This window comes from Rattus norvegicus, chromosome 12 (genome assembly GCF_036323735.1).
Source record: "Rattus norvegicus strain BN/NHsdMcwi chromosome 12, GRCr8, whole genome shotgun sequence".
Lineage (NCBI taxonomy): Eukaryota > Metazoa > Chordata > Mammalia > Rodentia > Muridae > Rattus > Rattus norvegicus.
This window is the reverse complement of record NC_086030.1, coordinates 41,273,033-41,298,679: the sequence shown is the minus strand read 5'-3', so window position 1 is coordinate 41,298,679 and position 25,647 is coordinate 41,273,033. Positions and strand designations below refer to the sequence as shown.

The window sequence follows — 25,647 nt, the reverse complement described above, 5'->3', positions numbered from 1 at the left end:
TTGGTCCCCAGCTCTGAAAAAAAGAAAAAAGAAAAAAAACAAAAAAAAAATCAAAAATCGGTTTTGAAAAAATTAAACTAGTCTTGTCCCCCAGCTACCTCCTAACTAGTCCTATCTCATGCTACCTCCCCACTAACTAGTTCTGTCTCTCAGCTACCTCTCACTATTCCTGACTCCCAGCTACCTCCCCACTAATTTTCTCTCCCAACTAGTCCCACCTGCTAACTAACTAGTTCTTCTCCCAGCTACCTACTGACTAGTTTTTGCTCCCAGCTACCTCCTCATAACTAGTCCTGTCTCCCAGCTAACTAGTCCCACCTCCTTGCTAACTAGTCCTATCTCCCAGCTTACTTGGGGCTTTGCTCAGTCTCTGTCCCTCTCATTGGTTCCACATAACCTGATGTTTAAATCTCCTCTTCTTGAGTTTCCTTTGTTCTCTGTTTGCTCTGGTCACTCCCTGCAATCCCTTGGTTCCATTTTGCAGGGACTCAGATGTGATATTATCTGGGTATGAATAATTTTGAAGTCTCATTTTATGCTGTTCAACATTATTATGAAATGGCTCTGGGGCTGGGTTATAGCCCTCCTCTCCCATACCTGTTTAGTTTCCTCAAATCTCTGTCCTAGGTCAAATGGCCATCTGACTCTAGGCCAGAAAGAGAGAGTAAAACAGAACAGCCCAGGAAAAGACACTATGTGCTTTAAGATGGCCCAAAAGAGGACTATTCCCAGTACTAGAAAGTGCTGTTGCTTGGGAACACAGAAGGAACTAAGAATCCCTGCCTCAGGTTTATAAGTAAGAAGAGACCTGGAAGGATCCCGAGCTCCCTGGCATCAAAAGCTCTGTCAGTTTGGTTCTGTTCTGTCCACTACTGAGGACTTGGTACCTGAATCTACATGGAGAATATAGTAAGTGCAGCTCTTTGACCATGAACACACACACACACACACACACACACACACACGTATATATACAGATGCACACACATGCACCCTCATACACACACATGCACAGACAGAGAGACACACACATTCATATTTAGACACACAGATCCTCATATACACATATGCACATACAGAGAGATACACATGTGTGCACACACACACACACACACACATCCTCATACACAGAAATGCAGACACAGAGAGATAACACACCTGTACTTGAATGGCCCTGTCCCTCAGAATTCACACACACACACACACACACACACACACAAACACAGAGAAAGAGAGACAGAGACAGAGAGACAGAGACACACACATAAATATATAGACACACACAGATCTACATATACACATATGCACATACAAAGAGATGCACAGAAATGCAGACACATAGAGATACACATGCGCATACCTGTACGTGAATGGCCCCGCAACTCAGAGTTCACATACACACACACACACACACACACACACACACACACACACACACACGGCTTGCTATGGTTTATTGTCGTTGGTCACACATTGGACAGAACTCCCAACAGGTGGACAGGTGGAAGTCAAGCTCGAGTTCCTGCCTCCCCTTCTGAATCTCTTGTCTCCCAAGAGAGCACTGTTGGAGGACAAGGCAGATGAAGCAGGCTGTGAGGAGGGCTGTCTGTGATGGGACAGGATGCAGGAGTAGGAAGGCAGGGGTCAGAAGACCAGAGTCTGATCACAGGTTGGACCCTCCCTCACTGGGGTCTTGGGAACCTTCCTTCCCTCTCTGGGTCAAGGGCCTGCAGCACAGAAAGCCATGACTGACTCTGGAGCCTCCTGGGCAGGTCCTGCTGGGCTCACAGGACGACAGATGCACAGTCTTGTCCACTTGAGGATGGAGGGAATCCAGGGCACATCAGGCGGACTCTGCAGTCATGCCAGCACCGAGGCAGGAGGATGACGATATACACGAGAGCCTGCACTATACACAAGAAACCCTCCAAAATATGAAAAGGAACAAAAACAAAAAAAATAGACAAAAATTACGAAAAAAGTGATCCTCCTGGTACGGCACGTCAACCTCCATCTGTAAGAGACAACACAAACATGTAAGGAGCCTACGTTCTCACTGGGAAGGGGACACAAATGGGGCCTGAAGGTGAGTGCTCTGGAAAGCCCCCCGGGCCCCTTGGTCAGGCTGCTGAGAAGGTGCACAATAGGCCGCAGGCCCTTGAGGATACACAGAGCTCTTCCCTGGAAGCCTCTCAGTCAGTGACAGATCCATCCAATAAGAGAGTGGGCATAGCCAGAGGGACAGTCCTAAAGGCCACTGCAGCCTGACCTGCCTCTCTCCTCCTCAATCACCACCCCCCCATCCCATCAGACTTCCTTCCTGACCCGAGTTATGGTTCCAACATCCTGGCAGCCAGGCTAAACTCCATCTGGAGGGCACACAGGCATCACTGGTTCCCTAGTGTCAAGCAGACCCTGCCCCAGGAGGGGACAGGTCCAAATGCAGGTCCTATTGTGCCTCTGTGGCTGTGACACAGCCCCACTGAGTCCCATTGGCCATGAGACAATGACACCGGGAAGACAAGCTACTACATAGACACGAGAGTGGCTTCAGAACCCACGGGATCCCCAGCCCCACTACAGTCTATCTGAGTGTCCCTGAACCAGAACCAGTGGCTCCAAGTCTATGTACGTGTGCATGTGTATGTGTGGGTGATTGTGTGTGTATGTGTCTGTGTGTATGTATGTCTGTGTGTGTGTCTCTGTGTTGGCAACCTGTGTGTGTGTGTGTGTGTGTGTTATTGTGTTTCTGTGTGTCTGTGTCTGGGGGGTAGCAACTTGTGTGTGTGGGGAGGGTGACCTGTGTGTCTCTGTGTGTGTGTATGGGGATGACCTGTTTGTGTCTGTCTGTGTGTGTGTATGAGTGTGTGTGTGTGTGTCTGTGTAGGCAACCTATGTGTAGGGGTGGTTGGGTGATGAGAGAGAGAGAGAGCAAGTGAGAGAGAGAGAGAAAGAGAGAGAGAGAGAGAGAGAGAGAGAACCCATGTACATGTGCCTAACAGCAGAGATGAAGGTCATAGGATAACTTTGGGGATTTGGTTCTCTTCTTCTCCCACAGGTGTTCCTGGGATCAAACCCAGGTCATCTGTGTTGGCAGCAAGTGCCTTTACCCACTGAGCCATCTTGTGAGCCCATGGAATCTATGAATGGCGCTAAAATGGCTGTAAAATGAGGAGAGCCGCTGGCCTCCATAAGAGTGTGGAGACCGCGTCTTTGTGAGAATATTCTCCACGTAGATGAAGAGAACGAGGGTGTGTGGAAAGGATATGATGGTGACATGATCTCACCGGCACATCCCAGGGACACACTGGGGAACCGTCCTTGTACTTAAAGCATGGGTACCGCAGCCAGGCAGCAGCCTCTCCTGCTAGTCGCCTCCAGCCCTCTGGGTTCGAACCAGCAATGTTTCCTGTTGGGTCAGCCGGGTCCAGGATCACAGGCCTGCAGAGTGACATTAAGGGAAGGAACTGAGCAGCTCTCCAGTGACCCAGGTACCACTGCACAGGGGCAGGGGAGGACCCAGCAGAGAACTCCTATTTAAAGGTTGTCCTTTGTCCCTGCTCCATAGCATGCAGCAAACCTGGATGGCCTGGGTTCAAATCCTCTAACTTTAGTAGCTGTGTGTCCTGGGGCAGGACCTTCAACCTCTCTGATTGTGAGCTGGGAAGTGTTGGACCAGCCAGTTTCATGGGAAAAATGAACACAACATAACATATGTCACTCCCTAAGGTGACATAGTACTCTATTATTTACAGATAATTGGTCCACTGCTGGTCATTAGTGCCTCATGGCTCTTATGATGCTGTTACTTTTGGAAAATCTCAGTTCCTATTCAATGTTCTCCCCTTCTTTTGCTGTTTGGACTGGACAATGTCAGAGCCTTGTTCTCATTTGCAGAGAGCAGAACTCTCCCCAACCGACAGGTCCCAAGGCATTAGGGTCCCATGTCAATCCGGTGACAGCAGGACAGTATATTACAGAGGATCCTTCATTGACACAGAGCTCCCACCTCCCCCTTTCCACACAAGTGCAGCCTGACAGTCCGTGAGGAGCAGATCCACATAGGGACAGACTACCTGATTCTTGTGAGCTGTGTGTGCAGGTAGTTGGAGACCTCTTGGTGCTGAAAGTTATAATAGGTTGTCCAGTAGATTCTAAGCTCCTGGTACTTTATGATCAGTTCCAAGACTGCCCGGAAGCCCTGGGCTGTCTCAAAATCGACAAATCCATTTCCACGCTCCCAGGCATAGACCGTGAGCAGCTCCAGGGCGTACTGTGGGGGCAGCGGCTTCCCCAGCTTCTCCTTACACTGAGAAGAGAAAAGCAATGAGAAAAACGGGGCTCTCAGCTGTTGTGTGGGAGCCACTTCTCAGGCTCAATTCAGCTGCCACCTGATGGTGTCCTTACAGGTTTATTGTCACACACCATGCCCAGTCATTTACATTCAGTCTATGGCCTCTCCTGTGCTATACCCAAGAGCTGAGTAGTGAAGGTGGACACCTTGTGCAACAGACTGAGCACTTACTAACAGGCACAGGTGGAATCATGACATCATGACAGGAGTGAGGGTGGCGGCGGGACATAATGAGTCCTCACTATGGAAGTTTTCCTCATGGTCTCTGAAGTAATTGGGATGGGGCTAGGGAGATGGCTCAGGGGTCAAGTGCCTCCCTCCCCGTGCAGGGGTGAGAAGTAGAGGTCAGATCCCCAGCATCTACATGAATGTGAGGCTCTTGAGGAAGCCGACTCCTAATCCCAGTTCCATGAGGTAGAGATGGGGCTCCCCCGGGCTGTGTGACTGACTGTCCAGAACTGCTGATCCAGCACATTGAGTGTCATGTATGAGAGCCTAACTGATTATATAAGGTGAGGAGGCATGACTGAGGACCTGCCCTCAAACACTCATGGTCACACATGCACACACACACACAACATGTGCTCCCATGAATAGGTATAAACACACACACGCAGGAAAACACTCAGACTATAACTAGAAATCACACATTTAAAGACACAGTATGACAAGTCAGGAAAATTAAAGTATAAAAAGTGACATGAAGGGGTTGCCAGGGATGGAAGGACAATCCAAAGACACAAATGAAGCAGCAGCCATGGAAGAGTGAATTAGATGTAGCTGAAGAGAGAGTTAGCTGATTGGAAAGTGGACTAGAAGAAATCACCTAGAACAACCATGGAGAGTCCTCCCTCTTCTCAGATCTTCCTCCCCACTCCTTTCCCTCCTACAGCATCACCTCCCCCCATCTCCACTCTCCCCTGCTTCCCTCTCATCCCCTCTGCTCTGATTCCCTTCCTCCAACCTTTTCATTAACATTGTTTTTTTTTTTCCCCTCACCTCTTTTGCCAATTTTTATTCTCTTTGTCAACCTGAGACAGTCGAATCATCTGGAGAAGATAGACCCACAAATGAGGAAATGCCTCCATCAGACTGGCCTGGAGTCAAGCCTGTGGAACATTTTCTTGATCAGTGATCGATGTGGGAGGGCCTGGCCCCTTGTGGGCACTGTCTGTCCTGGGCAGGTGGCCCTGAGGTGTTTTTAAAGCACAGACTGATCTCCCAAGGGCATCAGGCAGCTAGCAGTGCTCCTCCATGGCCTGTGCTTCAGTTCCTGCCTCTGCTTTCCTCAGTGATGGGGTGTGGTGCAGGAATGTGAACCAGACAATCCCTTTCCTCCCCAGTTTACCTTCCAGCACCACCTTTACCACAGCAGTGAGCACAGACTAGGACAGAAACTGGTGACTGACCCACCATGTTGTTCTTTGGGAGGATTGAGAAAGGACCTTGGAACTATGGGTAGAAAAGCTGTGGAGAGCTGAGAGCCTAAGGGGTCGTTTGTGGGAACATGGAAGACAGGAGGGCTGAGAGGCAGGCAGGGGGCAGAGGCTGGAGTGTGAAGTCTCAGAGAAAAGCGAAGGCTCATCTGGGCTGTCTGTGTGCTGTGTTTGGATTAAGAATCAGTGATTTCTCATCAGCTGGGGCTGAGATTTAACTCTGATTAAGGAAAGACATGCATCATGGGGGCCAAGTCTTTAGGAAAGAGTTTCCTCTTGGTCGGCAAACAGTAGCCATGATCCAGGGGTCCCCAAACCGCTTCTCCAGCTTGCAGGTAACACCTGAAACTATAGAGAGGTCTCCCAGGTGGTAAGGCTTTGGTCTCATGAAACCTGCAGGTCTGGAGCCGTCATGGGGAGCAGCTGAGGCCTGGCACTGAGAGAGGCCAGGAGGAGCCATTGGTGAAAGTGCAGCCTCAATGGCAGTGGAGACCCAGAGACACTGGACTTGCCCTGAGCGGGAGACGACTGTCAGGAACAATGCAATGTGACAGCAAATCTGGCCTGAGTCTGAGACCCACTGTGGGAGTTGTGGATGGCAGAGTCCGAGAAGCTCAGGGAACTGAGTCCCAGATATCAGACACGGAGCTTTTCGCTCTGTTGGGGCTTGGTTGTGTTTTAATCTGACTGTGACAGTGACTGGTTTTTCCCTCTTCCAGTGAGAAAATATTTGTGTTTTGAATATCATATGAAGCCACCATTGAGAGACTAGTCTTTTGTGTTGGAGTTTCTTTAGGTTTGGTTTTTAATTTGGGGACTTTAAAGCTGTGTTGTTGTTGTTGTTGTTTTTATGATGTCATACTGACATGGGATCTTAGGGATAAGCAAGAAAGGAAAGGTTATGGTTCAATCGTGGTTTGTTCGTTGAAAAGGGGTCAATTGTGCTGGTTAGTTTTTCTCAACTAAGCACCAGCTAGCCTCATCTGGTAGAAGTCGATTTTAATCAAGAAAGTGCCTCCACTGACTAGCTTTGGGTAGTTTGTGGGGGCATGTTACTGTTTACTGATCGATGTGGGTGGGACCAGACCACTGTGGTGAGTCCATGAATGGAATGTGGCCTTGGGCTGTATGCACTGAGAGAGCCACGGGCAGCCAAGAGTGAACAGATTCTTCCAAGATTCAGTTACTCCTCTGACTTCCCTCAGTGATTCAGTGTGGCTGGGATGTGTAACCAAGTCAGACCTTTCCTTCCCAAGTAACTTGGGAAAGAACTTAGTCATGTGATGAAGCTACTCACCTCAATGGATAGAGAACTAGAATATATATTTTTCCCTGGCCTGTGTCTACACTCTGTTCAGATGAAGCCCAGAGTGGCCGGGCCAGATGCCTTACCAGATGGTACCAGTACTTGACCAGGCGGATGAGACTCTTCAGCTTGGTTGGGCGCCGCTTCAGGAAGTTCCTCTGGAGCTCCGTGAAGCAGGTAGAGAACTCGCCCTCCTTCCCCAGGTACATGCACTTCCTGATGAGACTGGCATAGATTTGGGGGTCAGGCATGCTGTAGATGCTTACATGACCTGTTAAGAAGATTTCATTCAGATGAACACCTCAGCCCCTTTCTGAGGTCCTTCAGTCTCTGAAGTGACAAGGACAGTTGCTAAGGGGTTCAGCTAACAGGGCAGAGTATTTCTGTAGCAGGCATCTGTCCACATATACCCATCTGTCCCACCACTCCTCAGGACCATGGTGTGCACTACAAAGTCTGTGCCACCAACAGGTCCTAGTGCAGGCCTTACAGGCCTGCAGACAGTGCTGGCAGAACCCACTATGATGGTCACTCACAAGGGAGCTACACGGTCATCGGATAATGGCCAACCACGCCTGGTTCCAGCATCTTCTGCATGGTGTTTACTGTGGAGCAGTCTGGTGCATTTGTATATCATGTTTCAAGCTTACAGAGTCTCAGCCTGATTTTGTGTATGGATTTGGAGTGTTCCTGAGGAAGCATTTGCATATATTCGGAGACAGGAGAGGATCTAGGGTGTCTTTTATAATTTGTCAGCTTGTTTCTTGGTGGCAGGGTCTATCTGTAAACATGGAGCTTGGTTGAAGTCCAGCGGGTCTTACAGATTCTCCTCTCTCCCATCATAGTGCCAGGGACACAGGCCCATGTGTGGCACTTCCTAAGCTTGGGTGAGTGTTGGGGATTTGAACTCGTGTCCTCACACTTGTGCAGCAATCACCCTCATCCACTGAGCTGTCTCCCCAGCCACTGTGTGTTTTTGGTGGATGATTTTCTGTAGTGTGCTGTCAGGAGCCATAATAGGACAAGCTAATCATTAGCATTCCTGAGATGGCCTGCTTCAGATTATAATATAATCCGTGACATGTCTGCTCTTATTTTGCAAGGTCGTGAGAGAATTCATGTTAGGAAAGATTCGTGCTATTAATTCCTGCATTTCCTGCTATTATTAAACATGTATAACAATCACTAGGTATTAGCCTACCCCTTTTGACCAGATCTCTGCAAATCTTCGAAAAGGTACTGTCTTTGGGGTGATACTACATAGACTAATAGATGACTTCTAAAGTCTTAATGATGATCCTATAAAAATTCCTAAAACTGTATCAGTGCTTATTAAGCTCTTTTATAGTGGGGCTGCTATTAGGCCCTTTTCTGATAGTCAAAACTGCAGTGAGAACTCTGCCAGTCTCCCAAGTGTCACCAGTTAATTGCTCTTAAGACACTTTCTACTACACAGAGCCTATTCCAAGTCATTGTAAAACAATTAACCAAAAGTCATAAAAAGGGAACTCATGATTTATTATAGGTGCTAGGATAGAAGAGAAAATATTGGGTTTATCTATGCAAAACTTCACTAATAACTCAGTTATGGTTTTAAGCCTTCAATGAACCCGTGGAGCTGAGACAGGTGATTGATGTTGAGATAGATGATTACTCCTCACGGATATGGAGGCAAACATTCTCGGTTGTAAACTTCTATTTCATTTTATGATTTGTGTGTGTGTGTGTGTGTGTGTGAACTTGCGATGGACTTTTTAACATGTGATCATGTGTTCTGAAACATGTTTAAGCGCTGAAGACAAAGAGAAGAGTCAGGACTGAGCTGAGAAGAACAGAGAGGGAACTGAGCAGAGGAAAAGTTTTTAGACGGAACTGAGCTCAAGAAGAACTTAGAAGTATGGGCATAGTGTTGGGTGAAAAGGCAGTGAGTAAGAGCATTATTGGGACATCCTAGCAGGAAGAGAGGGCAGGATTAGAAGGAGAATGCAGAGTGGAATAACCTAGAGACCATAGGTAGCATAAAATACTAAGAGAGCAATGTGCAGAATGCAGAGAGCAGAAGGAGCAGGCAGACTTCTCCTTACCACGGGACAGAACTGGTTCTTTCTTAATAAAAAGGCAGACTTAGTCTTATTAAAAGGGAGAAAGCTTTCTTCTTACAAATCTGGGTTTAATTCATTTAGCATTAAAAGGGGAGAAGCTTTTCCTTTCTCTGTGCAATAAAGATCAGAGCTCATTTTTTCCATCCAGAATGAGTGAGTTCTTCCTGCACTGGTGCTTGGTCTTTTGCTCCATATGCATATGTAAGTATGGGTGTGTGTGTGTGTGTGTGTGTGTGTGTGTGTGTGTAAGAATGTAATTGTGAGAATGCATGTCCAACTGGTTTAGTGGAATTGCATAAATATGCATGCGTGAATCTATACCTGCACTTATGGGAGTTTATGCATATTTGCCCATGTAAAAAACAGTCCTTCAGCAAGCATCATTCTTGTCTTGGTTCAATAGAGGTTTACTGCTCCAAAATTCCCCCAGCCGGACAAGCAAGGGGCATCTGGACAAAAGAGAAAAGGCTCTAGCAATTAATCCTGCTGTTTTAGGATGAGGTGCTGAGTGCCAGGGACTGCAGTTTCTGGCTTCAGAGGAACACAGAAGGCAGGTCTGCTACAGTAGCATAGTAACTTAGACTTAGATAAGTAAACTTTTTATTATGCAGCAACCCTAAATATCTCGTAAGGAAAAGCCTTATTCTCCACTGTCAAAGTCTTAATGCTCCACTGTTGCTCTTCCCACGCCGCTGTCCCAAGAAGAACCTACAGGAGAGAACACGCCCACTGGGCCTGCACCACCCTCCACCCCCGGGAGTGTGTAACTTAATATCATGTGGCTTTGTTTGTCCAGGTTCTGACAGGAACAAGATGTGGCTGTGTTCGTGAGTGTGTGTGTGTGTGTGTGTGTGTGTGTGTGTGTGTGTGTGTGTAGGTGTGTGTGCACATTTGAGTAAGCAGACTGTGCCTTAAGTGTGTGCAGGTGGGTGCCATGCAGCAGGCTACACCATCAGGCTTTGATGCTGGCACAGGGCAAAGTCACTCACCGATGAAGCTTGAGACAGACCCAGTCATTCAGTGACCATGGAGGTCTCTCCCCCATGGGCTCATTTTAGTTTCAGGGTCTACAGTACAATACAGCTCATCGGCTATGTCATCTTGTGTAGGGTTGTGGCTATGGCGTCTACACTACCATTCCCAAGGCAGTCGTTCTGGGGTGGAGCCCCTCCCCACTGGAAAGCTGCTGAGGTTGGGGAAGTCCATGACCCAGATAGGCTTCTGTGGGACCCCCTGTCACAGGTCATTTCTGAGTCACTCCCTCTGAGCCCCCTCCACTGAGCAGGGTTCTAAGCCTCCTGCAGCTTCGCACAACATGCTGCCCTGGTCCTATTCAGGCTGGCCCTCTCAGTCCCTGCTGCCCCAGACTCTGGACAGTTTCCATAGCTCTCCTAAGCCAAGGGCTGGTGGTCTGCCTTGTCTCTACGTTAATAGCAGCAGTTTATACAGTGGCCAAGAGGGGGTGCTGTGTCCCCCAAATGTAAAACCTCAAGTATTCTCCAAACCTTCCTAAGCCCACACTGGGCTTTCAGGGTGTTGGTGGTTGTCTTGGGTAGAGCTGGGCAATTTGTAATTTTGGAGAGAAACTGTGTGTCAGGCCTGGTATAAGATTTGTGGTAGGATATTGGATCAAACTGTGAAACTCAGAGGTTGAGTTTTTTACTGGAAAAACCTGGTTTTAGTTGTGTGGTTCAGCCTTAGCACACACCTTTAATCCAGGAACTTTCTGTTTGAATATTGTAATCAAGATTAAATAAAGTCAACCGTATGTCAAAAGGCAGAGCAAGCAATCAGTTGACCGGAAGTGAACATGGGATTTAAAAAAAAAAAAAACAACAACAACAACAAAAAAAAAAACAAACACCACAGAGAGGAAGAGGAGAGATAGGCAAACCCATAGGAAGTAAAAGGGAGGGACATTCAGTTTGAAAGAGGTTTTTTGAGATGGCATGAGAGAGGGGATACAGTCAGGCTCACCTGTGTATTCTGAACCAGAGAGAGACAACGTCTCAAAAAGGATGGATGACTCCTGAGCTGTGTTAGCCATGGTTCAGGATCATACCCACACACATGTGAACACCTATGAAACATACATGTGCACACACACAAGTAAACACCTATTCAACATACACTCAATTACACACACACACACACACACACACACACACACACGGAACTAGAAGTGAGGAAGGAGGCATGCACAAGGCTGAGCTGAGGCTCTCGGGCAGGCTGGCTTACCTAGGACATCATAGGCTGGAAGCACATCAAACTCCACCTCCTGTTGGAGGTGTGGTGCACTCAGCTTGAAGCTCAGAGCCCGGGGGTTGGGCCACCATGAACTCTGGACCTCAAACTTCACTCCAAAATGTCTTTCACGTTGAACCTCATACAGCTGTTTCTTAATTTCCTTGATGAACTCTCCCCGTCTGTTTAACTGATCCTCAAAGCTGGTGAGATTGTTAAGGAACACCACCAGGTCAGCGTCTGACTTGCCCTTGAGTGTGGTGCCTTTGCCTGAGGAGCCACCCTGAAAGACAAGGACGAGAATGACAATGGGCAGGGAGAGCCATGCTGGGCAATCCAGATGCTGAACAGAGTAGGAGTCCAACACTGAGGGTGATGGATGGATGGATAGAGCAAGCTGGCACATGTGCAGTGGAATACTAGTCAGCCCTGAAGAGTGTCATCAGGATCGATGTAAGAAAATAGAGGGTTCTGGATCTCCTCCTGGTATAGAAGATAAACTAGAGTGTGAAGGGAAAACATCTCATGTTTATCTGTGGAATCTGTGTGTGTGTTTGTGTGTGTGTGTGTCTGTGAGAGAGGAGGGACTGTGTATGAGAGTGGAGAAAGGTAGGGATTCAAAGGAAACAAGCAAGGAAGAGTATTAGGGGTTACACTATAGCACATTTTCTCTGATGTGGATCTATGTTAGCTACACACATGTGACATGTGATCAGAGAGGGTCTCTCGGGGTAAGGGTCTGGTGTGAGGTAAAGGGTAGCAATGGTTGGAAGGAGACTGACTAAATTAATACAGCTATATGAAAATTTAGTCTTGGTCCCATTGTTGGCATTGTTAGTTGGGGGGAAATATGTGCAAACAACATCATTTTCTTATAAGAAAATAGCATTATGGAATAGAGAATAGCCTATAAAATCATAGAGAAACTGAAAGACTAATGAAGGTGTTCCAAAACTGTAAAATGAATATTTTAAAAAAGAGTTTGTACTGAGAAGAGCCTCCCTAAATAAAATGCTGAGAATCATCACTAACACACATGAGCACCAGCCAATGTTGAGAGAGGGCATTACAAATTGTCACATCTGAGGATGGAGAGGTGGATCGGTTTTTAAAGGTGCCTGGTGTTCTTGCAGATGACCTCAGTTTAGTTCCCAGCACCCAAGTAGGCCAGCTGATAGCCAGCTATGTAACTGCAGCTCTTGGGGATCTGACACCCCCTCTTCAGTCCTGAGGGAACCTGCAGTAACTTGTACACAGTCCCCAACCAAAATAAAAATATGAAAGTAAAATGAACTGAAAACAACTTCGTTTCAGAATCCTTCACAGGGCCTGAGAGTTAGGTACTGTTGTCATGAAATAGGATTTGACAGACCCAGAACTGAGCCCAGAGAGGGTCCATCAATCCAGTCACGCATCAGGCAGGGTCCTGTTCTGTCCTCAGTGTCACGTTTCACTTAGTCTATATGACCCTGCCATCCCGGGGTGTAGACTGAGAACTCTGGGCATAAGTTACCCTATGCCACACAGCAGTGCAAAGGTTGTATTCTCCCTGCCCCCAACCCACCAATGCTTTGCCAATCTGGGCCTCAGCTTCCCTGACTCTGAAATGGATGTGGTCTGGGAGTGGGGAACATAAACTGTAGCTGAGTCCCCTTCTCCACTACAGATGTGGGGGCTGGGGTAAGAACCCAGGGTCCCGCTGTGATCAGAGTTGAGGAGGAGGAGTCAGGGCCATAGCCTCCCTTCTGAGAGTCCTTTCCCACCCCATCTCAGTCAGCTCAGGCTGAGGAGGGCTCACCTTCACCACCTTGGAGACCCTCACTGGGTGGGCAGCACCTCGGAAGCATCTCTCCTTCAGGAAATCACACACGACATTGATCGCTAATTTGACGTCAGCACCAAAGCTGGTGTTTGGAAGGAGGTAAACCTCTATGAACTTGTCCAGCTCCGAGGCTGAGATACTGCTGAGTCCGTGCCCCATGATTGGTCCGGAGCATTTGCTTCTGCAGCCTGCCTAAAGCTGGAACCAGATTTTCAGTTTCGATTTCCCGGGAGGGGCGGGGATATGCAAATCAGCAGGCCCGGGCAGCCAATGACATCAGAGCTTCTGACCAGGTCCCACCAAGCCACAGCTTTCTTAGGATCCCATCCAAGGAAGAAGGCATAAGGAAACTGATCTGGTTTTCTCAGAGATTCTCCTGGAAACAGCTGTTACAAAGCATGTTTTAAGAGCAATCTATACACTCAGGAGAAGAGGGGAACTGAGTCAGGAAACCGCCAGAAGGTGGTTGGTGACTCCTGAGCTCGGCTTCCAGCTCCTGCAAACGTTTTAGGCGGACAACATGTTTTTTGTTTTCTTTCTTTTTTTTTTTTTTTTTTTTTTTTTTTTTTTTTCTTTTAAGAACAGCACCTGAACAGGTTTTTGTGTTCCCTTTATCTCTGGACTTGCGGTTCTAGGATAACAGAAAATTCTAACAGAATGCTCAGACTTCCCAGAAGCCTCCTCTCCTACTCACATCCTACCCTTTCCCCTGTGGTGCTGTGAGGCGGGCTGTGGACGTGGGGGCGAGTCAAGGGTATTCCCAAGAGTTAAGTAACAGTAAAGGCTGTACTACCGGCCTGCGACAGGACAGGTCAGCATTGGATATTACAGTGAGCTATCTGTCAAGGCCACGGCAAGGTTGACAGTCAGCATTTGGGTGGTGCATGTCCCAGATGCACACTCACGGGGCCACCACCCAAGGCCGCATCAAAACAGTTTGTCACCCTCAAACCCTTTGCCTCTGTCTCCTCATCTCTTGTTTAGAGTTTTCACTTCATCATTGTCGTGGTCTTAGAGGCCAAGGCTGGACTTGAACTCACGATCCCTCCAGGCTGGTCCCCTCAGTGCTGGTGTTACACAGTGGCCACTGTGCCTAGCTAGTCCTTCTTCTAACTGGCTTAAGAGTGTATTCTACAATATGTGTTTACTTATACCTGAGGCAAAATGTCACCACCAGGGCTCAGACAGCTGAGACAGACCGTGCTATGCTGAACTGTCATCATTCAGCAAGACTGTAGGTTTATTGTGTATGTGCTTCTATAAGTATACACATAAAGACCCTTAAGAGGGTGAAGCATTTGTTCCTTAGAAAACCAACACCGTGAGGCTGGAGAGTCGTCCCTAAGAGCACTGGAGACGCTGCATACATACGGTACACAGGTGTATGCTGAGGAACACACATATAGGTTGGCAAAACACTAAAAACAACACAAGGTTTCCTAGTGCACACCTTTAATCCCAGCACTCAAGAGGCTGGGGCTGGTGGATCTTTGTGACTGGAGGCCAGCCTGATGTATACAGCAACTTTGAGGCCAGCCAGGACTGCATGGTCAGACGGTGTCTCAAGTGGAGAGGACTGCAAAGATGGCTCAGGGTTTAAGATGTCTGACTATGCCTTTGGAGACACCCTGTTCAATTCCCACATTGACATGGCAGTTCCCAAACACACATGCACATGCATATGCACATATATACCACACACACACATATGCAAACACATGTACATGCACACACATACACATGTGAGCCGGCCTATGCCCATACACACACGCACACACATGTACACACACACACCACACACATGCACACACACACATGCATACACATGTACATACACACACTTACACATGAGAGCCGGCCTAAGCACATACACACACACACACACACACAAATACACAAACAGGTGTGTACTCATTCACACATGTGCAGTGCACACATGTACATTAACCAGGATTTTCTGGGATGTGAAATAAGAGGCTGGCCTTTTGCAGGAGCAGAATTGTCCTTTATGCAGATCCATGAGGGAAGCGATTGCTGGTGGAGAAAATTCTCCCAAAATAAGGAGCTGCAGGTTATATAGGGTAGGAATGGGGCCTTTGGGGTCTGCAGACCTATTTCTGCTTTCCCAGGCTGGTGAATTTTGGTGGGGTGCTCACCCCGTTGGTCTCCCTGATTCTAACTGCACACTGAGATCAGCACCCTGTGTCCTCCTGCAGGGAGTCACTCAGACTGCCTGGGGCTTCTCAGTCATTAACCCTTCACATACAGGAAAACAAGAAAGAACATGAGCATTGTGGGTGGCCCTGACAGTCCAGCAGGCAGAGGCTGATGCAGGAGGGGAGATAATGGAGGCTGGTCCATCCTGGGCTAGACCACAGCTGGATTCACTCCAGAACGTGAGAAAAGAAACCTACAACAGACGAGGAAATAAATGGGGAAAAAAATGACCCTGCCCAAGGCTATGGCTGAGAACACATTCTGGACAGTAAAATGGCTTTGTCCTTAAAGGAACAGGACCGGGAAGCTCTGCTGACTAAGGTGGTGTTATTCCAGGTCAGAGGTCAGCCCTCTGCACTAAGTGTCAGCTTCTTTAAATTTCTTTTGGTCAGCCAGGTGTGGCCCAGGGCTTTGATCTCAGCACTCGGGAGCCAGAGGAAGTTGCACCTCTGTGGAGTTTTTTGGGCTAGCCTGGTCTACAGAGTGAATTCCATGATAGTGAGAGCTCAGTGGTGAGACTCTGTCTTGAAAAATGAACAACCACAAATTGTTGTTGGTTTCTGTGAGCCACCAAATAGTTTCAGGGAAATGAGCCAAGATCCTCTGCCAGAGCATCTGGTGCCTTAACCTCCTCCGGCCATCTCCCCACCCACAGGTACAACTTTCTTCCTCACTGGGAGGCCTGGGGGATCCTGAGGGCCCTGGAATCCTGAAGGCCCCTCCCACAAGTGCAGGGGATGGGAGGACAAGAGGCCAGCTGAGGGTCCTGCGCAGATCTGGGTGAGGGCCACGCTAACTCTGCTCTAAGATATTCTAGTCCACTTATTTCATGTGCGTGAGCGTGTGAAGTCAGAGGACGAATCGTAAGACTCGGCTGTCTCTCCTGCCACCACGTGGGCACCAGAAACCAAACTCAGGCCATCAGGCTTGGGGACAAACACCTGCGCCCTCTGAGCTATTTCAATGACACTCTTTGTCGTTGGTTCGGGAGACAGGCTCAGAGTCTCATAGGCTAGGCTAGCCTTTAATTTACAGCAATCCTCCTGCCTCCGTGCCCTTAGTGCTGGGATTGTAGTGTGTCTCTATGCCACACTCATCTATACCTTTTCATGCCATCCTGCCCGTCTTAACAAATGTCACTGAGTACAGTGAAGTCAATGCCTCTGGCAAACCTGAATGTTTCCGGGAGTGCCCAGATCACAAGGTTTAAGACTGAGTCACCACCCTCTTGGCCACATGGCCAGATGCTGCTAGAGATACACTCAGCCCTCAGGAGCCCCGTGGCCCAGCCCCTTCTCGGTCAGTTCTGCCTGCCCTGATTGGGCCCAGACTCAGGGTAAAGTAAACATGGCTTGCTGGAGGTTGGCAGTTCTTGGACACTAGCTCAAGATTCTCACCCCTTCCTCCTGGCTTGTGCCTGCCTCTCCTGCTTTCTCCCAGCCTTCTGTGGGGGAGGTACCCCCCCAGCTCTGGAACTCCATCTTCCATGGGCGCTGTACACCAGGGCCCAAGTATAGGGCAGGCTTGTGGGACGACGTTTCTGAAGTCCATGCCATGTGTTGGGCGTCTTCGCAAAGCCCCGGTGTGTTCCAAAATGTTAATGTCAGAGGAGGAGCACCTGGCCAAAGTGAGGGAAAGACACAAGTCTGTGTGCGTTGGGGGCAGGGGGGAGACAGCGTTTCCTACCCCATCTCCCCATGCCGTCTCTGTCATAACCAAGAGAGAAGAACAGGTAGCCTGTTCAGGAGTTCCAGTGTTCTTGAAAATGCTCAACCTGGTAGGCATGTCCTATGCCGGGATCAGGGGTCAGCCTTTTTCAGGATGGGCCTCCCTTGGCTGTGTGGCAGTAGAGCAGTGTACACAGAAGGGTTCTGAAGTCTTTGACAGACTTCTCGGTGGCTGCTGTATTGATTAGTGATGTCTGCTGCAAGTACTGGGAAGGGGGTGCCTCAGAGGGCTTGCTTTGCCTCACATTTACCCCGTAGTCACCTGATGGCAAGTGGCTTACTTCAGGCAGTAAATGGGTTGACCTGAAGGCAGCTGACCTCTGTCACTGTGGAGGTGGGCCTTGGCAGGCACAGGGGAAATAATTTCAACTCCCCACAGGCGGGTAGCAAGTCTTTAGGAAGGTGAGTTTGAAAGAAACTCTCGGGGTTCCCAGGTGATCCCAGGAACCAGAGACATTATCCTGGATAACTTGGCCTTGAGAGGAACTGACCAGCTCGGCAGGAAGGGGCTCGCCTTCCCAACAAATTGCTCATGTCTTCCAGGGACTCGGTTCCGTGGGGTTAGAGATCCTGTAGTGGAGCCAAGCAGGGTCGTGCACACCTGCAACCAATCCCAGCCTCCTAGGGGTGGAGGTGGGGGATCAGGGGGATCAGGAGTTCAAAGTTAGCCTAGGCTACAGATGCAGTTCAAGGCAATCTTGGGCTATATGGGACCTGTAGAGAGGAGCTGGGTGGGGGGAGTGCTTTCTAGATGTATTTATCTGGCTTTCAGGTTGTTGAGAATGTGGGATATGGATCTGTCAGTGAAGGCTCCTTCTGAGCTGGGAGGTTCTGAAACCCAGGTGTGGTGTCGGATGCTCCGTGCAATTCCTTGTTGCCATGACTGTGGTAAGCACTGGGCTGGAAGTCTAGACCCAGCTCCCCCCATTTCTAGACTCCTTGGGTCTTTATTCCCTCATCTGTTTGATAAATGATCAACTGGACAGGTCCCCACTCAAGTCTTCTGGGTTCTTTTGTGTGTGTGTGTGTGTGTGTGTGTGTGTGTGTGTGTGTGTGTGTATGTGTGTGTGTGTGTACATGCTCATAAGTGTGTACATGTGTGTAAGTTGTGGTCAAAGGTCAACAATGATGTCTCTATTGCACTCTGCTTATTTTTTGAGGCAGGGTCTTTCAGTGAACCTATAGCCCACGGCTGGGGTACAACCCTCTGGTCAGTGAGCACCAGGCCACCTCCTCCTCCTCTTCTTCCTCCTCTTCTTCCTCCTCTTCCTCCTCCTCTTCCTCCTCCTCTTCCTCCTCCTCCTCCTCCTCCTCCTCCTCCTCCTCCTGCCTCTGCCTCCTGGTACTAGGATTATAGTCCCACACCTCCACACACAGCTTTATTGTGTGTGTTCATGATATAGGTGGAGCATTGTGTTGTGACTTGCATGTGGAGGTCATGGAACTCTATGCATATTTATGTGTGTGCCAAGGACTGAAATCTTGTCTCTGAGCTTGTGTGACAAGAGCAGTTACTCACAGCCATCTTGCTGACCTACAGCTGGGTCTTCAATAGGTTCTGGGGAACTCAGGTCCTCATGTTACCAGGCTCTCTACTGACTGAGATGCCTCCTCAGGTCCCAGGATCTCACATCCCTTGGTCCCACAGTTGTTGTCATGTCTCCAAAGATGGGGAGGAGGAGGAGGAGGAGATAAACACATGCCTCCGGTTTGTGGGCTCCCATAACATGGCTTCTCAGAAGATGAGGGGTTTACTGGGTTTCTTTAGCACATCTGTCTCTGCTCAGGATGAAATCAGCCAGACAGCGCCTCTGTTCAGTTACTACACTGCTTCCCAATAAATTTCTTGTGTGGTCCCCAAGCCTCTACAAGTCCTGTTTGGAAGGCAAAAGAAACTTCTAGAAACCAGCAAGGAAGAGAAACAGGCCAGCAGCATTCTTGGATATTCCTACTTTATTTCTGGCTACATCAGTGCAAAGAAAGGCAGTGGGCATCGTGCATGCACCCGGGACTTGTGTTCTATGTAGAAGGGTGGGTGCGTGTGTGAGGGAGGGCATCCGGGCACTGCGAGCAGGCTGCATTCCGAGTCCAGAGCCAAAACCAGCATCAGGCTTGGGTGACTCAGTCAGCATGCTTTCTCCTAAAGGTGACCATGACAGGGAAGTGGGCAGAGCATTGGATCTATGGGGACTAAACAGGGAGCCATGGGCAAGGGGGAAGACGGAAGTGGGAAGGCCAGCCACCTTGGGGCAGGCAGAACCTGATTCTAGAAGAGAGTCATTTCAGGGAAACACAAGAGTCCCTCAGGAACAGCATGAGTTACTGCGAGTGTGTGGTGGGGAATCCCAACTGACATTGGAAGGAACAAGCAAGACTATGCGACTTGGGAATGGAGGTTATATAGTCTGGGTCTTTCTGACTCTATAGGGAATGGTGGGGCTTGGGTTGCTGATGGGGAAAGACTATCAAGATGGGAAAAGCCAGACTTGCCTCTCATGCGAGGAAGATGGCCTGACTCCAGGCTCAGCGGTACAGTCCTCTTGATTTGTGGTGGATCAAGAGAGTTCTGACCCGATTAAAGCTCTAAATATTGTTATTTGATCACCATCAGGAACCAGAGGGAAGAGAGTGGGGAGAGAGAAAGAACAGAGGTGGCTCTGAGTAAGAGTTCGCAGGGGTGTGGGGTAGGGGGGAAGGTCCTTTGTTCTTTGCAAAGAGTAGAGGAAGGATAGAAGATGGGGTCCGGGAGCTAGCCCTGTGCCACCTGTGCCCATGTGGGGACCATGGATGAGAAAGAGAGATCCTGGACCGCAGGATGTCTATAGTGCTGCCATGCACCCAGGCTGTGCCGGCTGCGGGCCCCAGGCTCAGAGATAGCCAGCCATGCCAACGGGAGATGTGGCGATGTCAGAGTTTGGGGCCCAGCTTCATCCAGCTTGTGAGGTTGCTGTCCAGGCTGGCAAGGGGCACAGGGGTGAGGCTCTGCCTTGCATTCCTAATGTGGAGGTGGGAGTAGAAGAGAGGCCAGAGGGGAGGGGAAAGGTGGTGGGGGAGGGGTGGGGTGTGAGGGTGGCTGAGGAGGTATTGACAGAAGGTGAGCAAGGAGAAGGGAAGTGCAGAGAGAGAGAGGTTACTAGGAAACAGATGGGCAGCTTCCTGGAAAGGGAGGTGCAGGCCCTTAGTGTATTCTGTGTCTAGTTCCTGGTGTGTCTAAAGTGTGTGTCTGGTTTGCTTTGATTTGCTTTTTCTCGAGTGATTTGGAGGGACAGAGGCAGCCTCAATATATAACTTCTGCCCCCTGCTGGTCCTCACAGCCTGAGGGTCCACCAATGCCCAAGGAGACACAAATATGTTTAAGGTCAGAGTAAATCTTCGTAAATGTCTCCCCACACCCACCACCCAATCTCTGAGGACCAGAAAGGGCTCTCATCTGGACCCTGAAGCTCATAGAGTTCGTTTGTTGCAGAACCTGAAGTGGGGGGGACATCGAAGGTTCGTGGTTGGCAAGGGAGACTTTAGAGGGGAGAGCAGCTGGGGCAGAGACGATGACAGCAGGGCGCCAGGTCCTAGTCGCTCGACACGTGGTTCTCGTTCTGCAGTTGGTGCCAACGTTCAATCTTCTTGTCTTTGTTCTTCAGACACTCATACCAATGTTTCAAGCGCTCGCCCTTGGCCGAGATCCCCAGCTGGCAGCCTCCTGGGGATGAGCAGAGAAGAGAGGGAGGGGCAGGTCAGTGGAGAGGGACACCGTGGCCAGTCATGTCTCTAGACCCAAGAGTAGAACTGAGAGAAAGACTGCCACCAAGCAGTGACACCCACAGCCATGCCCATTCTCTGAGAGGCCTAATGCTGTGTGACCATCAATATTATTGTCCCTCTCTGAGCCTGTAGAACAGGCCATGGCTCCCACCTGCAGCACCAAGCCAGGACTTCATGATTTCAAATCTTCACCCGGCTTAAACTCTTCTGTGTTTGTCTCCACATCCTGGGCATTCACTGTCCCTTCCCAAAGGATCCGTTTCTTCCTCACCCCTGCCTGGAGTCTCTCTCCCCAGGTTAGACCTGAACCTGAAGAGCTTCTGGAAGAATGTGGCCTTCCCCGGGGGCCCTACAAGGTATCCCCTCTTCTGGAGAGGCCAGATGAGGAGGTTGTCCCAGGAGCTGGTACTCACCGATGTAATCATTCGATTTGCCAATGTCGTAGTCCCACACTGAGATATCCAGGGACTTTTTGGCCAGGTCGCTGTGTTTGATATCATAAAAGAACTCCTGTGAACAGCAGAAGGAGAGGTGAGCCATAGCCTCCTCAGCTTCCAGTTCTAGGGCCTAGGGATGCAACCCAAGGAGTCCCTGGAACAGGGCATTCTGGGAGCAAAGACCTTGCCTATGCCAGGCCTGTCTTCCCTTCTCAACAGAGCTCCTTAGGACACAGAACCCTGATGAACCCTGATGGCAGTGGGCTCTGTTTGATACTGGGGCGGTCGCTGGGTCAGAGACAGTAAACTTAGCTTTCCTGGGAGTTTCCTGAGAGGGTGTCTCTTGGGGTTAGGGTTAGGGATTTACTGTGACCCAGACAAGAGAGTTTTTGTCTGGTTGTGCTTTTGACACAGGGTATCACTTAGCCCTGGCTGGCCTGGAGCTCAACTGTGTAGCCCAGGCTAGGTTCAAACTCTGGGATGAGCCTCCTGTTTCCGCCTCAGCCACCACTGGGCTTAATCTGATTTTTTAAAATAGTTTTCCAGAGTGCTTGTCAACCTAGGTCATGCTCACTATTCAGAAAAACAAGGGGATGCCATGACACATTATCTATAGCCAGACTCGAGGATGGTATGGTCAGAATTTGCCCATGTGCAATTTATACTAATGTGTGATTTAAAAAAAAAAACTAAATTAATCCTAAATTTATATCTTTGAAGTGTCTCCTTTACACTCTGTAACTTATGGTTTTTTTTTTTTTTTAATCAACTCAGCTCATTTTCCAAAACTATTTCTTGTCGATGCAATAGTTCACATCTCTAGTCCCAGTACTTGGGAAGCTGAGGCAGGAGGACCACCACAAGTTCAAGGCTGCCTTCGGTTACAGAGTGAGTTCCAGGCCAACCAGGGCTACAGATGGACAGAAGTATTTTAATGTCACCATCTTAAAAGGCACACTATTTCTGTGCACTTGCATGCCATGGCTCATATATAGGGGTCAGAGGACAACTGGTGGTGAAACCAAGTAGGTCTCAGAGAGCAAACTCAGGCCATCACACTTGGCCACAAGCACCAGGGCTCACTGAGCCCTCTCGCCTCGCCTACAGCATCATCATCATGGTGATGTTTAACAGTTATTGGGCTCACAGTGAGGTTTGTAGGCTGCCTCTAACTTTCAGTCTTTGACTGATCCAGCGACGTCTAAAGGGCAAGATCACTCTGTCCACCCTTGATCATTATTAGGACAATTTCCAAGACACGCGTTTCTGACTGTGGTATACACGATGATGTCGGGGGGACTGAGAGCAAGCTGTCCGCAGGTTTCTAAAACTCAGAAGTGCATACTATTGTTGATTCAGAAAAAAATCACTTCTGAGACTGGGGAAGGAGGGGATTTGATTAGATGCTTCTGGATGTGATTCTTTGGTCTGTCTTAGGGTGTCCCTAGGTAGCCCAGCATGGCCTTGAACTTCTGAACCTCCTGCCTCTGTCTCCCTGGTCTGCTCTACCACGTCATTTGGATTTCTTATTTGCAATTTGTCTGGATTCTGAGAGAAGGCAGGGCAGTCTACAGTGTGGGTCTCCTGGGTGAGTGCTTGGATGCTGCTGGCTCTCAAAAGCCCTCATAAATGGACCACATCACGCATCCCTCCTCACTTACAAAGTATATTAGAATCCAGGAGTTACCAGCTCTGACCGACTCAGCACTCAGAGGCAAGGCCAGAGGGCAAGCCCAGGGATGGGACTCCAGGCTGTGGGTCCAGCTCAGCCCTGGTGTGTTTGTTTTGGGTTTGAGACGGAGGCTGTCCTGATGGCTTAGCCCAGAACTCAGCTCCTTCAGACCTTAGGTCCTTAGTCCCTTGCAGATAGGGCGCCTGTACCCCTCCTGCCTGGCTGGCTTATTAACAGTTAATGGAGAAGCAGGCCTTTAGCATGGGATGGGGGGGAGGGGGGACACAAAAGATTCTGGAAGCATAGGACAACCTTGCCCGTTGGAAGTCCAAGTCCATGCGTTTGGAGGCACGAATAGGAGTTTGTCAGGGAGAATGAGAGGCACAGGTGGGCAAGGCCTCTTAGACAAGGACACATTCAGATTTGAGGTTTCTGCACTTATATGGAGGGAGCAGAAAGTCTACTGCAGTGGTCCACCTGTGATGTTCCAGGGTCTGAGCCACAGTGGGGGGCCTTGAGAGCACAGGGGAGGGAGTATATGTGAGGCCCCACTGCTCAGTGGGACTTGATGGGAGGGTGTGGAGGCAGCTGAGGGTTGAGCCCACAACTCAGCATCAGTGTGCCAGGAAAGATACTGGGGGTGACTTAGCTCAGCCTCTGAAAACAGCTTCCTGCAGCCTCCTGCAACCGAGGGCTTTGTCTGTGACAGGGAGCCCGTCCCCTATCCCTCTGATATAACTCAAGCCCACCGGTAACGGAAACGCTCTTTTGAGGCGATTAGGAATATTCCGGAAGGAATTCGACCCCTCCCTCTCACACACAGTCAGTCTCCACAGGTATGGCGGAGAACAGGCTAGCCTTACCTCATTAAACTCGGGATTCAGGGTCTTCTTTTTAATCTGAGTCTTGTGCTTGGCTTTCTTCCCCATGTCCGGTTTCAGCCAGCTGGGAGGAGACACCCGTAAATCAGAAAATGACCCAACACTGGTGCTGCTTTTGAATGGTGGGGGCCCTGCTCTGAGCGTCTTGTGTCTTTCTGATGCTCAAAGCTATCCGTCGGCTTCCTGTGACCTCAGGGGACAGTTTAGAATGCTCACATGGCCCCAGTGTCCATGCGGTTGGGTCCCGGCTCCAACCTAGCTCTCCCATCATGCTCTTCTCCACCTTCCTCTCCACCCCAGGGCCTTTGCACACACCACAGTTTCCCCTAAACACCAAGCTCTTTCTTAGAGTGCCTGGCACATAGTGGGTGCTCAATCAGTATCTTCTGTGTGGAACAGGTTTTGGCGCATACATAATAATGATCAGAATGGCTGAGGAACATTCCGCTTATGTTCTTATTATATTTTCTAGACAAGTGGGCAAAGAGTTAAACCCTCTCGGGGCAGGCACACGTGACTCCAGTTGTCACCAGCAGAGCAGCTTTGGTGAGATTGCTGGAATCACCCCGAGTTTGGGGTCTTTTGAGCGTTTCTATAATGATTTTGGATGAAGCCCAATTGCTTCTTGGACAGTGGAGATCTGAGCTACTGGGGACGTGTGTGGCTGACACCTGGGCTGTAAGTGGGGTCACCGTGCCAACCACTCTAGGAGTGGCTCCCGAGGAGCAGGGATTGGTGGCTTTCTGACACTCCAGCCTCACCTTTACTCTGTTCTGGGCATAGTTGAGCTGTGTGACCTTGGCCGGATCCCTTCCCTCTCTAGGTCTCAATGGGTAATGATTGGGGGGGGGGGCGGTGTCTGGTCCTCATTGCCCCTCCCCACCTCCCAGGACTCCAACTCACAGCTTGACGAAGGGGTCTGAGTAGCCGTTGGCGTCCATGGCAGCCAGGTGCACACAGCGGATAATTCCCACGATGAGGCCGCCCTGCTGCGTGCTGTACATGAGGGACACCAGGATCTTGCCCCGTTCCTCTATGTCTCCGATCCGCTCCACCTGCTGCATGTGGCAAAGGGGAGTGTGGGGCTCAGAGAGGCGGGGGATGTGGGTGGTTACTATGGGAGATGGCTGTGAAGGGCAGGAGAGTTAGTTGGGGTCAGCAAGGGGGGGGGCTGCACCATGGATGGCAGGTGCCTCTGCTTAGCTGGCAAGGTAGAACCTCCTGGGATAGGCTCAGACATGTTGGGCCCAAACTCAGCTTGAGTCAAGCAGGAGGACCCCATCCTGGTCCCTGACCTGACTGTCCTCAGATCCCCATAAAGAGATGCACATGCCATTACTCTCTTCTGTATAGCCAGCAACAGAAGCCATGTGTAGAGGGTCCAGGAGCATGGGTGTGTAACAGTAGGACGGGCTCCTCATCCTATGGTCTAATCCTGGGGATAAAGGATACCCTTCCTCCATGAACCAGCAGGTCACTAACTGGGATAATGAGGAGGACTCGGGAGGAAGAGAAAAGTGGCCTCTGGTAGTCTCAGCAGGCTTCCCACCCACAGCCAGCTCACCTCCTCCTCATAGAGAGCCATGCCACGTGCTGACCCAGTGGTTCCTGCGCGCTTCATCTGTGGGAGGAGACAGGATGGGAAGGTAACCTTGGGTACTCATCCCCCTGCCCATGGAGGGCCAGGAGC

General features: G+C 49.6%; 2 protein-coding genes across 10 annotated transcripts in view; both read right to left on the bottom strand.

Moving 5' to 3' along the window:
- Positions 1 to 1,437: 1,437 nt before the first annotated feature.
- Positions 1,438 to 13,479, bottom strand: Oas1i (2 ' -5 ' oligoadenylate synthetase 1I). 4 transcript variants are annotated; one of them, XM_039089488.2, is made up of 6 exons: positions 11,437 to 11,572; positions 11,176 to 11,278; positions 7,183 to 7,367; positions 4,077 to 4,309; positions 3,288 to 3,441; positions 1,438 to 2,014 (listed from the first exon to the last, which is right to left on the bottom strand). In XM_039089488.2, exons 2-6 carry the CDS (start codon positions 11,243 to 11,245, stop codon positions 1,910 to 1,912), a joined length of 747 nt encoding a protein of 248 aa, XP_038945416.1. In that variant the 5' UTR covers positions 11,246 to 11,278; positions 11,437 to 11,572; the 3' UTR covers positions 1,438 to 1,909. The 4 variants fall into 4 exon arrangements, 3 of the variants coding, with proteins under 3 accessions (XP_038945416.1, XP_038945417.1, NP_001009680.1); NM_001009680.1 differs by lacking the exon at positions 11,176 to 11,278 and adding an exon at positions 13,241 to 13,454 and having other exon boundaries at positions 1,442 to 2,014; positions 11,437 to 11,725; XM_039089489.2 differs by lacking the exons at positions 11,176 to 11,278; positions 11,437 to 11,572 and adding an exon at positions 13,241 to 13,478.
- A 5,664-nt stretch (positions 13,480 to 19,143) lies between these two features.
- Rph3a (rabphilin 3A) overlaps positions 19,144 to 25,647 on the bottom strand; it is a 76,533-nt gene continuing 70,029 nt past the window's right edge. For 5 of the 6 annotated variants that reach the window (XM_006249379.5, XM_006249381.5, XM_039089039.2 and 2 more), the window contains 5 exons: positions 25,522 to 25,578; positions 24,861 to 25,015; positions 23,940 to 24,021; positions 21,381 to 21,477; positions 19,144 to 20,905 (listed from right to left, as the gene is read on the bottom strand). In XM_006249379.5, coding sequence (XP_006249441.1) covers positions 20,775 to 20,905; positions 21,381 to 21,477; positions 23,940 to 24,021; positions 24,861 to 25,015; positions 25,522 to 25,578 — 522 coding nt within the window. In that variant the 3' untranslated portion in view covers positions 19,144 to 20,774. The remainder of the gene's footprint in view (positions 20,906 to 21,380; positions 21,478 to 23,939; positions 24,022 to 24,860; positions 25,016 to 25,521; positions 25,579 to 25,647) is intronic. The other variant, NM_133518.2, reaches the window with a different exon arrangement.